Here is a 17,810-nt window from a genome sequence, read left to right on the forward strand (position 1 = left end):
TTAAATACTTTATATTTTGGTTTAAGTCAATAAGAATACAGTTTGGTTGGCTAAATCCCAAATTGCCAGTATATCCTCATTTGTTCAGTATACCTAACAGGGTACACCACAAAAAGGTGAGGTTTGGACATTAGGTCAGAAGCCCTGATCAGTTCTGTGCATTCCTTTAAAGACTATGTGGAAGTCTCCTCTCAGTTATACAGCTTTGACTCTTAAGCACCCTTTAATAAAAAAAAAAAATCCATTAGTCTTGTGTTTGTTACACCTTTTAAAAAATACAGATGAAAAATTGGCTGATGCAAAGTATTAAGTTTGTTATATCTTCATTGAATGGCATTTCTCATAGTTTTACAAAATTTAAAAATACGAAAGTATTGTTTGTCCATAATAACCATGTTAACTTGGCTTTCATCAATCTTTAAAGATACCTGTGCATGATTATAAATAATAAATTACATGATAACCACAGTAATTAACTTTAATAAAATGAAAGTACAGATATTTCATACTGAAACTAACAGTACATCATCAGTGTGTAGAAACAAGCAATCAAAGGAACTGGGTTACAAAGTACATACAGCAGTCGGTGGTTTATCAATTAAAAACTGTTGCTGCATGCTAGAAATTGGTATTAATAAATAATATTATTAAAATATTATTAAACTATTTTTGATGGTTACATAAATAAGAATCTCCCAAACATTTGGGACAGAGAGAGAATCGTTCCAATTCAGATTTGTCCCATGTAAAAGGGCTTTGCAACTTTCTTTGAAAAGTCATTCATATTTAAACCTGCATCTGTGGAGAAGACAAGCTTTATCCCACTGGATATTGTGTTTAGTGTCAGTACTATGTTGTGCCAGACAAGACTTTTAAGGTTTCATATATTCGATATAATATTGATGTTTATTAATTCTTTTTCTACAGAACAGTCTGTTTGCCCAAAGTATGTTAGATTACATTCATATGGTATCTGGTAAATGCCATCTAATGATAGATGTGCCAGTTTGTCTTTTGTAGATGGCAACAGGTGAGAAATTTTGTTGCTCGGAAATATGTGGGAATGAGATGATACTGCTTCATAATTTTACCAATTGGTTCCAAGATGCCAGAAATATAAGGGATTGGAGCCCTGGGGTCTGTTGAAGAATCCTGGGGTGTTGAAACACAGGAGTCAGTTATCTGCTGGATTTGATTAAGGTTGTAACCATTAACCATACTTTATCCAAGTGTATGTAAACCATATGTAGAGGCTAATGACTTCACATCACTTGTGTTAATAACCAATAATGCAAACCACATATCCTTATGGACATGCATAATGCTATGAATTATGGGAAGGACCACTACCTAGACTGGTTTCAACCTTTATTGAGGTCTCACCCAGACCAGAATTAATGCCAAAATTGAAGTAATACAGGTCATATTTCCATATACGAGTAGCCAAAATGTGTCTCACCTTATTACTAAAGTACTCTGGATTAGAGATAGATGTTGGAAGTTTTTCCACTTGGTTATACTATAAATTAAAGATGCCAAGAAATTATATTTGTTTAATCCTTTATCGAAGTGTAAGCAAACAAAATTTGTGCCTGAAGTAACTTTATTAGCTTCTATATACGAGTTGTTCATTCCTGAAGATGAGATGGACACTGAATATCCATGCTTCCCAAAATCATTAGAAAAATATAAACCTGACAAAAGTAAGCCATCAACCTTTCAGAAATCAGACAAGTCTACAAAACCAACAATAAGAAAATATTTACAATAGAACTATCATGGGTATTGCCAGAATATCAAGATTCTGCTGCAGAAACATAAGCCATTCTGTTTCTGTCTACAAGAAACATATTTAAACCCCAGTGAGGACTCTGCCATAAGTAATTTCACTGTTGTTCATAACATCAGAACTTGAGATGATCTTGCTCATGGTAGTATAGCTATCATAGTGGGCACTTGTACTCCTTTCACTGATGTCCAGTTTAATACTGCTCTGGAAGAAGTGTTGATTTTCTCATCCATGGGATTTTTTTTTTTTTTTTTTTCAGAATGTACCATATTCTGAAATCTGAAATGAAACATTCCATAATCATAAATGGAATCAAACTTGATAATCTTATGTTGCAACTCCCTCACTCCTTACTTCTCCTGAGTGACTTTAATGGACACAGCACTCTTTGTGGGTGGTACCACAAATGGATAAAATCATATCATTGAGTGAATGCTCCTTGAGCATTCACTCACTGTCTCAACCTTATCCATTTGAAGTCATAGCCTCTCCCTTCCCAATAATACATTCGATATCTGCAAGGATACAAGATACGAGCATACTCACTTATATTCCGCAGTAGACCATGCTATCTGCTCCCTTTCTATTTGTATACTGCTCATGTGGGATGTTGAAGAGAATTTCTACAGAAGCAATAATTTTCCTGCTGTTTGCACTATGTCTTCATAGGAACCACATTTTCCTACATGGATGCCCATGTGAAAAATTGACCTCACTGACTAGAATACTTTTTATCATCTTGCAAAATTTAATGCTGAAGCATTCAATCAAACACCTATCAATCAAGCAGTGAAGTATGTAAGATTGTACAAGCAGCAACAACTGCATTTCTGAAAACATCATCTTGATTTCCACTGTATTCAGACCATTGGTGGAGCCCTAAGTGCCAAGCAGCTAACGTGATCAGATCAGAACAGAATATGGAGTATATTTTGTAGGTACCCTAGAGCTTCAAATCTCATTGCTTTCAAACTTGCTCAAATCAAAGCATGTTATGTTAGACATCAGAGTCAAAATCAATCTTGGATCCAATTTACATCATCTATTAATCTGACAAGAAATTCGAAAATTATATGGGATAAAGTCCAGAAAATGATAGGTAGATAGAGAACACACTGCTTGCCTACTTTCGACCATAATACATGTGTTGTTTCTGATCCTACAGCTATTGCAGACAGATTGCTTGAAAAATTTTTGCTAGAGTCTCAGCAACATTGCCTATTGCATTGTCCAGCGGTCTTTGTAATACGAAAAAAACTGTGAATGCAAGGCTTCTCTGGTAGTTCCAAAGAAACAGACTTCTTCAAAAACACAGTGTGGTTTTTGTAGAATCAAATTTTGATCATTTGGTCGATTTAGAAACATACATCAGACTTGCTTATTTAAAATGAGAACATCTTATTTCAGTGTTCTTTGACATGGAAAAAGCTTATGCCATAACCTGGAAATATGGCCTATTGAAAGACCGCTTTATTATCGGTCTGAGAATACACCTTCCTGATTTTATTAAAAACTCTGTCCAGCTGAGTCTTCCAAGTCAGAGTGGTAAGCATGTTACCTTGGCCATATCAAGAAGAGGGTGTTCCACAAGGCTCTCTCTTAAGTGTGACCCTCATTGCTATCTAAATTAATTCAATCACTGAGTAGCTTCCTCATGCAGTAGGCAGTGCTCTTCATGTCGCTGACCTTACAATTTACTCTTACTCCTGCAAAATGAGAGTAATTGAAAGACAAATTCTACAAGCATTTGATCATGTTTCTTCATGGGTTCTTGATGATGGGTTCAGGGTTTGAACAGAATAAAACTGTGTACAGTTCTGCCAAAAATGTATCTTTTGTCGAAATCCTGATTTAAAAATGGGGTAAATTATTATTCCAGTGGCACAAGAGGCTAAGTTTTTGGGACTCATCTTTGGCAAGTTTACATTCCTTACACACATTCATCAACTTATGGACAAGTGCAAAAAAGCATTAAATATCCTTCGCACTCTATCCTGTACAGCATGGAGTGCTGATCAATGCTCCTTGCTCTACCTTAATTGTGCAGTTGTATGATCAAAGCTTCAGTATGGGTCCTAAGCTTGCAGTTCTCGAAGAGAAAGCACACTCGGGTGGTTTGACCCTATCCAGTGCATCACTCATTCAAAGTCTTTGTGTTGAAGGTAATGAACCTGCTCTATTACTTAGATGAAAACCATTGTCTCCTAACTATGTCCTAAAAATAAAGTCTCTTCCAGAACATTCTGTGTGTACTGGTATCTTTTTTGTGCTTTGGGAAGCTCAGTATCACATCAGAACAACATTCATTCCTTTGGCATTCATGGGATAAAGATTCTGCACACTATTGGCATGAATGTTTGATGACATTACCTCCACCAAACATAATACCATTTTTACATGACAGATTTGCACTCCCTCCTGCAACTTCTCAGTTCATTTGCTACAGAAGTCTCATACTCCATCTGTCTACCTGCAATTGTTTAATGAACACAGAACAGCCTGATGGTTCAAGATCTGAAACCTTGGTTGGCTGTGCTTCTATTACCTCCAACCAGATATCATGCAGTAATCATACATCAGTGTTGCATACAATTCAGCTTGCGCTTGTTCATAAGAGGGTGGTCTGAAGACTTCTCGGCCTAGCAATGAAAAAAACGAATTTATAATTTCAAAATTATTTTTCTTTTTCAACATAATCTCCCTTAAGACTAATACATTTATTCCAGCAATGCTCCAGTGTCATTATCCCAACCCTGTAGTGGTTCTCAGTAAGATCTGCAAAATATCCCTCTACAGCTGCAATCACCTCTTGATTCGAAGAAAAACACTGACCGGCAAGGAAGAGTTTTAGTTTTGGGAAGAGATTAGAAGTCAGGGGGAGCCAAATGTGGGGAATAGGGTGGATGTTCCAACAATTCATAGTGCAGATCTCTTAATTTTCCCATTGCCAAAACACCATTGTGAACAGGTGCATTGTCCTGATGAAAGATTATTTTTTTCTTCTGCGAACTGGGTTTTTTCTCTCTAATTTTTTCATCTAGTCTGGTTAAAAGATCGGAATGATATTCCCATGTTGTTGTTGTTTTACCCTTTTCAAGATAATTAATAAACAAAATGCATAAACTTTAGCATCCCAAAACACTGATGCCATGACCTTTCCTGCTGATGGAACTGACTTTGTCTTCTTTGGTGCTGAACAACCAGCTTCTGTCCACTGTTTTGACTGCTGTTTGGATTCTAGTGTGTAATGGTGAACCAAGTGTCATCCATAGTAATAAATCGACACACAAAACCAGTTTTATTCTTGTTAAAATGCTCCAAGCACTGTTCAGATATATTCATGCGAGTGTGTTTTTGATCTGCTGTGAGCAAGTGTGGCACCCATCTTGCACAAAGCTTTTTCATTTGCAATTCCTCATGCAAAATATATCCTACATGCTCTTTTGAAATGCCTATAGTCTCAGCAATTTCATGCACTCTGACTTGCTGGTCATCCAATACCATATCATGCACTGATCAATGATTTCTGCTGTTGTTACAGTTTTTGGACATCCTTCATGTGGATCGTCTTCAAAGCTGGTACGGCCACGTTTAAACTTAGCAGCACATTTCTTAATTGTCGAAAATGAACGAGAAGAGTGCCCATAAACCTGAACTTCGAATGAATTTCTTTTGCCATTAAACCTTCTTTTTCAAAGAATTTTATAACCGCATGATACTCAATTTTATCCATTTCAAGGGATACAGACAACACTTTTGCTTCAAACAGCTGTATAAAACAAACTGCTTGATAGAATGACTTGCAATTTCACATGGATGCATGTGACAGATGTACCAACTTAGAAAGAAAAAAAAAATCTTGCCGATAGTGTTGCCATTTATGGTTGAGGCCGAGAACTTTTCAGACCACCCTTGTATAAAAGAAAACCATTACCAAAAGTGTGTAATTTATACAGACTCATTGAGTTTTTAACAGGCCATCTTGTCTCCTGGTATAATCCACATCAGTGCTTTGTGAGGTTTTACCACTGTTGTCCGAAATGAAGATCCTTAATTTGATCTGTTGTGCTGGATTCCCAACCACATTGGAATTAAAGAAAATGAGATTGCACATTCAGCTCATAGTGTTTCTATGTATTGTTTGATAATTCCATGTACAGACTTTAAACAATTGATAAGATCAAAGTTAATTATCCAATGGCAGTTTTCATGGTAGGAAGCAATGACCAGCAAATCACATGAGATTAAGCATTGGTAGTCTAGTCAACATAGAAACAGAAGAGAGGAAATTGTTCATCATAGACTTTGCATAAGTGACAGTCATCTTACACATTATTTACTGAGGGCTGATGATCCATTGAGTACTGATTAAGCATCTTACCATTTGTCATATTCTGGTAGAGTGCCAGCACTTTACCATGAGAGGAATGAAATTTTTTCTTATATGGCCAAGCCATATCCACTCATGTAAATATTATCACTCAAATAAATGAAGCTTTTAGCTTTTTGGAAAGAATTAATTTATACAATCATGTTTGATTATAAATTCTATTTGTGTGTAGATACTGCATTGTTTAACTTTTATTTTGTACGTAACATAATATTTAGTAATTTATCTCTTTTATGACTGTTTATTAATACCTTGTAATCTACAATAAATATCTTGTATGATACAAGATATTTATTAATATCTTGTATTGTAGCACAGTATATCCTTGCACCAATGAACCATAAATCAACCAAACCAACCCAGTGGTCTAATCCAGACTGCTGTCTATTATTATTATTATTATTGTTTGTAAGCAAAGGATGATTTTTAAAGAATTTTTGTGACAGAATCATGAAATTTCTGTTTTAATACCTGTAGAGTAAATGTGACACAGCTATGTCCATTTGTTTGCATATTATGTATGGATCTTTTGCACCAAATGTAATTTGTAGCAGTGATCATATGTTGCACTCTCAATGCTTCTCACACTCACTGCGTTAACCTGGCAGCATTTAATTGTCACATTTTCTGAGTCACAGATATCACAATTTTACACTAGTGAAATTGGCACATATTTGTTTATGGTTCAAATTCTATAACTTGTAATTTTAGGTGGAGAGGCCTGATCATTTTGTAATTATCATTTGGTACCCATTAAGTATAAACAAGTGAAGAAGAGAAAAGTTCACTCTAATGTAGTTGTAATGAACATTGGAGTGTGGATTATTATGCAATGACACTAGTGCAATACATAATAATATTCTTTTGAAGTGTTGAATACATTTTCTTTTCTTTGTTATAAGTACACGATGTCCTCAATTGTACCTTTTGGCCCACGAAGTCTAATTTCTATCTGGCCTTTTTCAGAAAATGTTTGTTCAAACCTGGTTTATAAGATCAAAACTAATAACCCATTGGCAGTTATCATGACAAATAAATTGTGTGAGATTAAGCTTTGGCACTAGGTTTAGGGAAAAAATGGAAGAGAGGAAGCTGTTCTGGCTAGGCTCTGCACAGGTAATAATCATCTTACACTCTGCATATATCACAAACATCTTACACACTTATTTACTGAGGACTGATGCCCCCACCAATGTGTGAACAGCCAACACATTTCAATGTCTTGATAAATTTGCTTGTATATATCATGTGAATCACTCTTTATTATTATTTATTTATGTTATCTCTTGATTATTGCTTTTTAATCCATTGAGTACTGATTAACCTTTGGTTTGGCACAGTTAAGTAAACTGTGTGTGTGTGTGTGTGTGTGTGTGTGTGTGTGTGTGTGTGTGTGTGTGTGTGTGTGTGTGTGTGTGTGTGTATGTGTGTGTGTGTGTTATGTGTATTAAAATACTTTCTATATTACAGAGGTATCCTGTGATGTGGCAAGGATTACTTGCCTTAAAAAATGATCAGGCAGCTGTGCAGATGCATTTTGTTTCTGGTAATCCTCGTATTGCCCGGGCATCTCTGCCTCCAATGACAGAAGGCGGTACTCCTCCTGTTAGGATAGCACAAAGAATGAGGTTAGAGCAGACGCAGTTAGAAGGTGTTGCCAGGAAGATGCAGGTGAGCTGGAAAATATTTTACACATGGAAAATATTTTACACACAATAAATGGTATACACTGAAGCGCCATTGAATTAGGGATAGGAAATGCTATGCACATTCTGTACTGCAACTCCTGCATTTGCATGCATGCATGGCCGAAACTGTGGTTATACTTAGCTGTCAGTGTTGGCCCAAGCATTTGTCATGAGAAGTGTAATGGGAAAGGCACAGGATTTAGATGCATTTGACAGAGTGCAAATCGACAGGTGCCCAATGGATGGGTCACTCGATCTCCGAAATTGTCGATGAACTTGGATTTTCTCGTACGACAGTTTCAAGTGTTCCAGAAATATGAAAATCCTGACAAAAAAAAAAAAAAACCATCTGGACAAACTGCAAAAGGCAACCAGCCTTTGATGATTGTGGGCTTTGTCCTCTCATATCGTATGGACCGATAGTGGCCAGACATTATCTCATATCACCTCTCATCTAAATGAGGATTATAGCTTTAAAGTCAGTGCAAGGATCATGCAATGTTCACGACACTGAGCTTTGAACACCTTGCCTAGACTGGAGAACATCGAAACTGGATGATTGAAAATTGGTCATGTGTAGCCTTGAGTGATGATGATGAATCGCAATTTAAACTTCATAGTGCCAATAAGAGAGTGAGAATATGAAGCCATTGATCCTGCATGTCAGGTCTGAACTGTACAAGCTGGTGGTGGCTCAGTGATGGCCTGGAGTGTCTTCAGTTCTATGTCTTTGGGACCTTTGGTATGTGTATCATTGCATCCTGGTATGTGGAACTCATGGTCGACCATTTACGCTCATTTATATCCATCATGCATCCCAATGAAGATGGCATCTACCAGCAAGACAGGTCCAGGTTCATGTCACAGGTCCAGGCAGGCTACTGTTTGTTTCCAGGAGCATTCTGTTGACTTTGAAATAATGAAGTGGCCATCTAGAAGCCCTGAATTAAATCCCATCACCTCTGAACTTGAGCGAATTGTGGACAGTGCTGGATGATGCATGGGTTGTCATACCTGTGAAACATTTTCACAAGCTTCTGGAGTCCTTGCCTCATCATGTGGCAGCCGTTATCATGGCCAGAGGGATTCCAACATATTACTAGGTGGCTATCCCTAATTCAATGGCACTTCAGTATATAAGATCAGACCTTCAAATGGTCAACAATTCTAAACTTGATAGGATTCTGGTGAATTTGTGCTTCGGTGACTGGTACCAGACAATGATAATTGTTGCAGTTATTTTATGTTCCTTGTTTCTGGCTCTTAATTTTCTTTTATTATATCTATTCATTTTTAATTTTTTTTAAATCTTTTATTTTATTTAAGTCTATATATTTCTGATAAAGAAGTTTCTTACCAATGCATGCCAATAAACAGCTGAAATAGCTTGCTAATCAAACAACCTGCCATTCAGATAGTCTCGTCAGATTATTTAAATTTATTTGTTTCAAACACTTAAAACTTTTAAATTCACACTGTTAATTTTTCAAGTCTTAAACATCGAAAAACATTATTCTGATTATCCTCCATGTGCTCCACCTGTTTGTGGTGGGAGGGACTTCCCAGTGAAGGTACTGGCTCTCTTTTTGTTCTCATTCTTTTTTATGCTTTCCTTCCCATATTCTTCACTCTATTTCTCATGAGTCTTTATTATTATCTTCCTGACCACTGGCACTGGTATGCAGTGCCTTGGTGCTATGTTTGCTTGCATTGTAACCTGTGGACATCCAGAAAGTGGGATCATGGTAGGCTCTCACTACTTTGGTTCTTCTTTAGCAAGAGGAGACCCAAAGCCAGGATCAATCAGCTAGTTGGCTTGCCTGCAAGGATCAGGTTTGTAGCAGTATTCTTCTCCATGGTCTGAGAACAGGGCCTAAGGCTTGCTCTGGTGCTTGCATAGCATCTGGGGTAGCCCTTGCTTTCCACTTCTGAATGCAGTCATTGCTTGCCAGTTAGTGTGCATCCATGGTTGGTGGGGAGCCAAACTAAACTCTCTTCCTGAGAATGAACACTCCTTCATTCTCTTGTTTATCAGGGATCCTAAATAAGCTCCAATCAAGTTCAGAAACCATATTATCATCAACAGAGAACCAAAGTAAGAAACATAAAACATCAAAACTGCAATAAATACACCACTGTTCTTAATTACATTCAACAGGTGAATGTCCAATTGGATTGATCTCCAGAAGGATTTGGAAAGGTTGCAAGATCTACAAAATCTGTTTAAAAAAAAAAAAAAAACTACAATTCAGGAGGTATCCTTATTGAAGCAGCTACAGTAGCACAATCAGAAACGCACAACATCTGAGCTTTTCTAGAGGCATAATATATCCAAGTAATACCTCTTGATGTTAGTGATAAAGAAATATATATGTTCTGAACTCAAGGACCAAGAAGTGACAGACATAAGAAGAATCCCAACAGAAGTTATCTTTATGTTGAACAAAATAAAATCATCAACATTTGTCAAAGCAGGATATCTCAAGTGTGTAGTAAGACTCAGTATACCAAAAAAAAACCTTCAGTACTTTAAATGTCAGGAATATGGTCATTTTCACACTGCCTGTCATGGCTCTATCATCTGTGCCTGCTGTGGCAGTGAAGATCATGAGATTAAAGACTGTTAAGAGTAAAACACTAAGATGTTCTGGCCTGTGAGGGAGACCACCCGGCATACCCCAGAGTTTGCAAAAAGTAGAAGGATGAGAAGGAAATACAAAAAAATAAAAGCAGGACATTACACTTCTCAGGTGACAAAAGAGCCTCCTGAGAAGGTGATGTAATGACATCACATTCATGTAATGTAATGGCACGGAATACAATATGTTGATGGCTTGGGCATTTTTCCTGGTGAAGAGAAAATGATGGTTATTGGTTCTCCTCAATGCTCTTAAAAGAAAAAAATCCAAGACTAATGAAAGCAAAACTACTCAATACAGGAAGCCAGATGATGCCAGTAGACAGAAGTAATGAAAATATTCTTACAATGGAATTGTTGTGGATTCCTCAAAATATCGATGACATCAAGGCCCTCTTGCAAAAGGACAAAACCGGTATTCTTCTGCTTGCAGGAAACATGTCTAAAGCAGAAAGATGATCTGACATCACAAAATACCACCATCATTCGTAAGAACAGGACAGTGGTGACCTGCCCATGCAGGATTCTCCAGACTTGTGAGCAACCATATCCCTGTCCAGCAATTTTCACTCAATATGAACATAGAAACAGTTGTTGTCTGACTCTCACTCAGAACACTATTAATAGTGTTGCATCTACATCCCTCTTGCAGCAGATATCTCTCAAAATGATCTTTATGGTGGCATATTGCAGTTACCAATGCTTTTCTCTTAATAGGAGATTTAAATTCACACAACACTGTAGGGTAGTGGTTGAACAAACAGCAGAAAGTTATTGAGGATATGATCGGCAACAATAATCCTTCCCCCCTAAACACAAGAAGCAACACCTTCTTCTATATGCCTACTCGAATATTCACTGCAATAGACTTAACTACTCATCCTTCCTTTTCCCACTCTTTATGTGGAAAACGTGACAAGAATTTATTGGGAGTGATCACTTTCCCATGATATCCACCTTCATGGTGGAAAATAAGCAAGCTGAGAAATTGATTCTGCAATGGTCAGCTGTTCTTCCTTCAACAATTCAATGAATCATATGACAGTGTATTGTTCAAACTCTCTTGACTATCATGATTGCATATCTGCCAAAGAAGCTCCGAAGAATACTTGGGGTATTTTTTGAACATATCCCACTAGAACAGCTCTCATTGCTTTCAAATGTGCCTGAGCTTGAGAAAGATACATCCATTGTCAGAGACAGATGGAATCCTGTATCCAGTATACATTCAGCATAAGAACAACAACTGACACTAAAGAAGTCTGAGACAAAATTGGGAAAAGGAAGGACAGATATACCACCCATTGGTTTCTTATCCCCCCCCCCCCCCCCAATTTCCTTACAAAAAAAATATAAAAAAAAAAGCAAAGCAGAAAAACAACAAATACAGCTTTCTAAGATGGTTTAAGAAGAATATAACAGGCCTTCTGCAAATGAAGAACTGAAAGATGCTTTGCTTAAATACCATCCAACTGCTCTTGGTCCAGATAATATCCATTACGAAATGGTAAAACATCTTTTGCCATTGTTCATGGATCAAGTGTTGCACCTTTACTGCAGAATTTTCAATGAGAGCATATTTCCAGTTACCTGGCAGAAGGCAATAATTAATTCTTTTCCTAAGCCATGGACGGATCCAAAATCTCCAAATAACTACTGTCCAATTGCTCTGACCAGCCCTTCGTGCTAGTTTTTGATAAAAATGGTTAACTCTCATCTTTTGTGGTTTGTAGAGAGAAACGATCTTTAATATGTAATCAGGCTTCCAAAAATATTCTACTATTGACCATCTTTTCTAGCTGGAATCATCCATTAGATATGCGTTCCTAAAACATGAGCACCTAATATTGGTTTTCTTTGATATGGAAAAAGCATATGACCCTGCTTGGAGATTTGGATTACTGCAAGACCTGCATAATTTCGTCTTAGAGGAAATATCCCTCTTTCTCTGAAATACTACTTATGGAAGAAAATCTAAGTCTGAGTGGGAAATTCTCTCTCCAAACCATGTAACCAACAGGAGGGAGTTCCACAAGGCTCAGTTTTAAGAGTCATGCTTTTCGCAATCAAGGTCAAGTCAATAACAAAAGGAACTTCCTCGAACAGAATGTAATGTCCTCTCTATGGATGACTTCGCTATTTTTGCCATTCCTATAATATGAGGGTAATAGAAAGACAGCTGAAGCAATTCACCAGCTCTCAGAATGGGCACTTGCAAATGGGTTCAGATTTGAACAGCAAAAGACAATTTTTAAGCACTTTTGCCATAGACGTTTTCATTCTGACCCATAACTCCGATTAGGACAAATACTAATCCCAGTTGCATCAGAAGTCGAGTTCTTGGGACTGATGTTTGACAGCAAACTCAGTTTCCTCCCACACATACTTCATTTACAAGGCAAGTGCCATAAAGCAATGAGCATGCTACACACCCTATCTTCCAACTTTTGAAGTGGCGATAGATGCTTTTTGCTTCATTTATACAGGGTATTGATAAGATTAAAACTTGATTTTGATTCCTAAATGAATACTGTTGTAAAGGAGAGTGCACTGCAATGGCAGGACTGTATTCACCATCAAGCCATCAGAATTCCAAATGGAGCATTTCAAACATTACCTTTATCACTTTTGACATTAACAGCTGTCTGTATTATATGGCGTGAAAATAAAATACCAGCCAGACCAGTTCAGGTGACCAACAGTTTTTCATCCATATTAGGAGAATTGGTACAGCATTCAAAAGACTACCATATCAAGCCCTTTGGTTTGTGTTAAGAGCTCTTCTCCATGCTGTAGAGCAGGGTTTCCCAAACTGTGTTCCGCGGAAGGTGAATAAGTATTCCACGAGAAGTTCCTGGAATTTGTCATTTTAGTTTTCTAAGCGTATTTTATGAATAAATATATTATAGTGGAAGTATTCTGAGGAGAATAATATTATTGAATATGTCGAAAAGCTCATACCTAGAATGCCTAATAACATCTGTGTATCGTTAATTTTCACACATCGAAACTGTTCAACATTTGGGAAAGGGAATACCGCTGTTTATGACCGGAAATAAAAATTGCCTGCAAGTGGATTCTAGCAATGGGTGGCGTATCCTCTGTTTTCAAAACTGAAGGAAATGACATCTGTGTAGCAAATATCAGTGACCAAGCGGCATATTTTTAAACATGGAAAATATTCATGAATTTATCGTTAATTTTCACACATTGAAATCTTTCAACAATCGGGGAAGAGAATGCCGCTGTGATCATAAAAATTGCCTGCAAGTCGATTACAGCAATGGACGGCGTTTCTTCTGTTCTCAAAACTGAAAGAAATAACATCTGTTGCAAATGTTAGTGACCAATCAGCAACGAAATTTTTCCACTGAAATTGAAGATCAGGGTAGTCTGTATCTGGTTCTAAAATCCATTAATGCTGAATACTTTCTTCACAAGTTCTTATTGCAGTGTGTAAGTGCTTGTTTTGAAACTGGAGTGCCGTGATTTTTTTAAGAGTAATAGGAATACAGATTTAAATTCTATTATGAATAAGAGACAAGGGACTTTAATTTTGGTGTTAAGAAATCTCTCGTATTGAAGGTGTTTGTGATGCAACAAATAGTGATTCATCCACCTCAAGCCTACAGAGAGCGATCTCCAGGATGTACTAAAGGGGGGGGAAAACTACCAGCACACAGGAGAAAAAGTCTGCATTTCACTCGTAAGTACTTATAATAATATTATAAATATATTTGGTGATCAGAATGGGATATGTCAATGAAAATCAGCACAAATTAATTTAATGATGTTTATATTTAATTGATGTTTAATTAATTAATAATTAATGATCAATTATTAATTAAAAAATTAGCTAAATTAACAATTAATTATTAATTAATAAATTACAAAATAACCAAGGTGTTCCATGAAAATTTCAGGATTTGTGAAGTGTTCCGTCATAGCAAGTTTGAGAAACCCTGCTGTAGAGATTGTGCTAGACAACGTAGGCCAGGTGCCACTAACACATTTCCACCATGTAGCTTTTCTTACAGTAAGCTACCAAAATATTCCACATGATTTTCTGCCTGTCTATATAAACTGATGAAAATCAGAGACATAGTGGGATCGTCTACCATCTTTCCAGACTGCATGATATCTACACAGATCCCACTAAAGTGTAACAACTTTACAGCTGAGCATATGCAATAGAGATTTCTCTAAAATGCATTTGATTGCATCACTACCAAAGATGCATAATATGTTCAGACTTACAAAGTTCTCGTTGGGCACTAAAAAGTCTAGAGCTTCAAATGTCTTGTCTTGAATGCAGCACCACCTCTTTCAGTTATGGAAGCTGCTCTTACGAGGTGTGGCTATTAAATAACGAGACTGGTTACAAAAATGTGGTTTATTATTATAATTGTACAACTTAATTCTTGTCCACCTTCAACATACTCCCCTCCTCTATTTATACACCATTGCATATGAATTTTCCATTGTTGGAAGCAGTGCTGCAAGTCATCAGGTGTTATCTACTTCAGTAGCGCTGCTGTTTTCTCCTTTACCTCATCCACTGACTGAAAATGGGTGCCCTTCAATGCAGATTTCAACTTTGGAATAAAGTAAAAGTTGCATGGAGCTAACTCCAGTGAGTAAGGTGGATGGTCCAACACTGAGATCTTCTTATCAGGCCAGATACTGCTTTACAGGCCTCACTGTGCTTCACTGTGGACTGGAGCATTGTCCTGATGGAGAATCCAAGCGTTGTTCTTCCACAGATTGGGTCTCTTCTTTCTCACTCGTTCTCTCAGCTTGGCCAAAACCTCAAGGTAATAATGATGGTTAACTGTCTGACCCTCTGGTACCCATTCAACTATTATCACACCATTGATATATTTAAAAAACTATCAGCATTGCCTTCAATTTTGACTTACTCATTCTTGCTTTTTCATTCTCGGTGACATGGGAGTTTTCCAGTGCATTGATTGTCTTTGTTTCTGGATCATACTGGAAAATCCACATCTCATCACTTGTGATGATCTTCTCCTGCAAGTCTGCCTCCACTGTTAGCCGTTCCATGATGTCAGTGCAAATTTGTTTCCGGACGTCTTTCTGCTGCTGACACAAGTTTTTGGAAACCATTTTAGCACAGATTTTGTTCATGTTCAATTGCTCATGCAGAATTTGTCGTGCAGTTTCCTTATCAACGTGCACCGTGTCTGCTATCATCCAAATGCTTAATCGCGATCATTGCAGGCAATTTCATTAATTTTTGCAACGTTTTGTTCGGATGCTGCTGTGACAGGGCAACCTGTTCATTCGTCATCTTCAACGTTTTTTTGACCTTCAGCAAAGCGTTTGTGCCATTCAAACATTTGTGCACGTGACATTACATTATCACCTTACACCTCCTGAAAAAGTTTCAAACACTCAGTCGCCAATTTCTTCAATTTCACAAGGAATTTGAGATTAATACGCTGCTCAAGTTTAACAATAGACATTATTCCAGCAAAACGACTTCACACGTTTCTTTTATAACTGACTACGAGCAACAGCAAACAATGCTTATATCAACTACTTCTAGAACCTTCATAGTCATTATTTGATAGCCACACCTCGTAGTTGTACATTTTTGTTGATTTCCAAGCCATATTGAGATTAAGGGAAATGAAGCTGCAGTTACAGCAGCTAGATCAGCTCATTTCTCAAACATCCACCATCTTCCTGTGTCATTACACAGATTCTTCTTTTTCACCCATCAGATGATTGGTTGAGTCCCCCATTTACAAATATTGCCATGCGGTTTATCTCTTTTGCTTTCTGTTATCTCTCTGAAGCTTGATAATTGCCTTTCCTTCAAAGACTGTAGCCAAGTTCTTTTTGGTCTACCTGTTAATTGTCTTTCTTCAATGATTCCATTCATGACTGTATTTGGTAATCTTTGAAAGGGAATTCTCTGGAGGTATAGAAACCATCTTAATTGCTGTTTAAGAATTATAACTATGATATCTTCTCTATAGTTTAATTCATGTTTGACTGGCTCATTTGTTTTGTGTTCTGAGCAGTGAGTCTTATTTATTTTTCTTTAGCATTTCATTTCGAATACTCTGATTTTCTGTATTTCTTTCTGAAGTGTCCAGTCTCAGCTCCAAACATTGTGCTATAGATAAAATAATGGTTCTATAGAGTTTTAGTTGGAGGCTTTTGAAATGTTGTTATTTTTCATATCTCGTTTAATTTATTCATATTATACCATCCTTTTAATCTAACAGATAAGCTTAGGTGTTGACAGTTTTCGCTGCATTTCAACTCAGCATCATCAGAGCACAACACACTTATACACGCGACAGTGAGTGAGCGAAACAATACAATTGCAATGGACAAAAGATCTAAAGTCTTGTTTTTGGCACCCTCTAACAAAAAAAAAAAAAAGCTATGCTGGAGTTTTTCTTAGGATAAGTCTCCCAAATTTTTGGCAAATTAATGCAACCATATTTGTTAAGGTTGGGAGAATTCTTCAAAGCAATTGCTGACTCAAAAAATAAACTTTCAGATCTGTAACGACTCCTAAATAGAACATTGTTTTCTTCTATCTAATCCTGTGTGAAGGAGTGTTCAAAGCATAGTCTGCCAGTTCTTTCTTGCCATAGTAATAGTAGTGAATGTATTTTTCGTGTTCTTCCAGGCGGATGTTAACTGATCTTCCTGTTTGCCCATAATAGGCCAAGTCACAGTCACAGGGAACTTCATACAACCCTGGGCGTGCTAAAGGGTGAAGTTTATCCTTAGGTGAGCAGATCCGAGTTGCTAGTTTGACATGAGGTTTGAAAGTGGTGCGAAGGCCATGTTTCATCAATACTTTGGCTATCTTTTCTGATGTACCTATGACATTGGAATAGAAATGGTCATGTTGTGTTCTTGTGTATTGGGGAGGGCAGAGTAATGGACTATGTAGTAATTTGTCTATTTTGTAGGGATTATAGCCGTTGGCCAGGAACGTATGGCGCAGATATTTGAGTTCTGTGGTGAGAGTTGTATCGTTAGAACAAATGGCTCTGTGTGTAAGTGTTATTAAAATGCCATACTGTTGGACTGGATGATAATGTGATTGTTTATGTAGGTATCTTCCTGTGTGTGTAGGCTTTCTATAAATGGAAAAAGATAGTGATCCAAAAGGTGGGCGACTAACGTGTCAAGAAATGGTAAACAGTTATTCAATTCTTTTTCTACTATGAAGTGGATTTTGAGGTGTTTAGGTGACAAACGCATCCAGAGTGTCTTGTCGGGGCTAGATGTCAAACACATCATCTACATAGCGTA

At 37.1% G+C, this 17,810-nt stretch overlaps 1 protein-coding gene across 1 annotated transcript in view; it reads left to right on the forward strand.

Moving 5' to 3' along the window:
• spen (spen family transcriptional repressor split ends) overlaps positions 1-17,810 on the forward strand; it is a 570,588-nt gene that overhangs the window by 522,224 nt on the left and 30,554 nt on the right. The window contains exon 17 of the mRNA XM_090393943.1: positions 7,650-7,850. Coding sequence (XP_090250069.1) covers positions 7,650-7,850 — 201 coding nt within the window. The remainder of the gene's footprint in view (positions 1-7,649; positions 7,851-17,810) is intronic.

The sequence above is a fragment of the Typopeltis vanoorti genome, chromosome 6, assembly GCF_054136105.1.
Source record: "Typopeltis vanoorti isolate ZY-2024b chromosome 6, IOZ_Tvanoo_1.0, whole genome shotgun sequence".
In the NCBI taxonomy this organism is placed as follows: domain Eukaryota; kingdom Metazoa; phylum Arthropoda; class Arachnida; order Uropygi; family Thelyphonidae; genus Typopeltis; species Typopeltis vanoorti.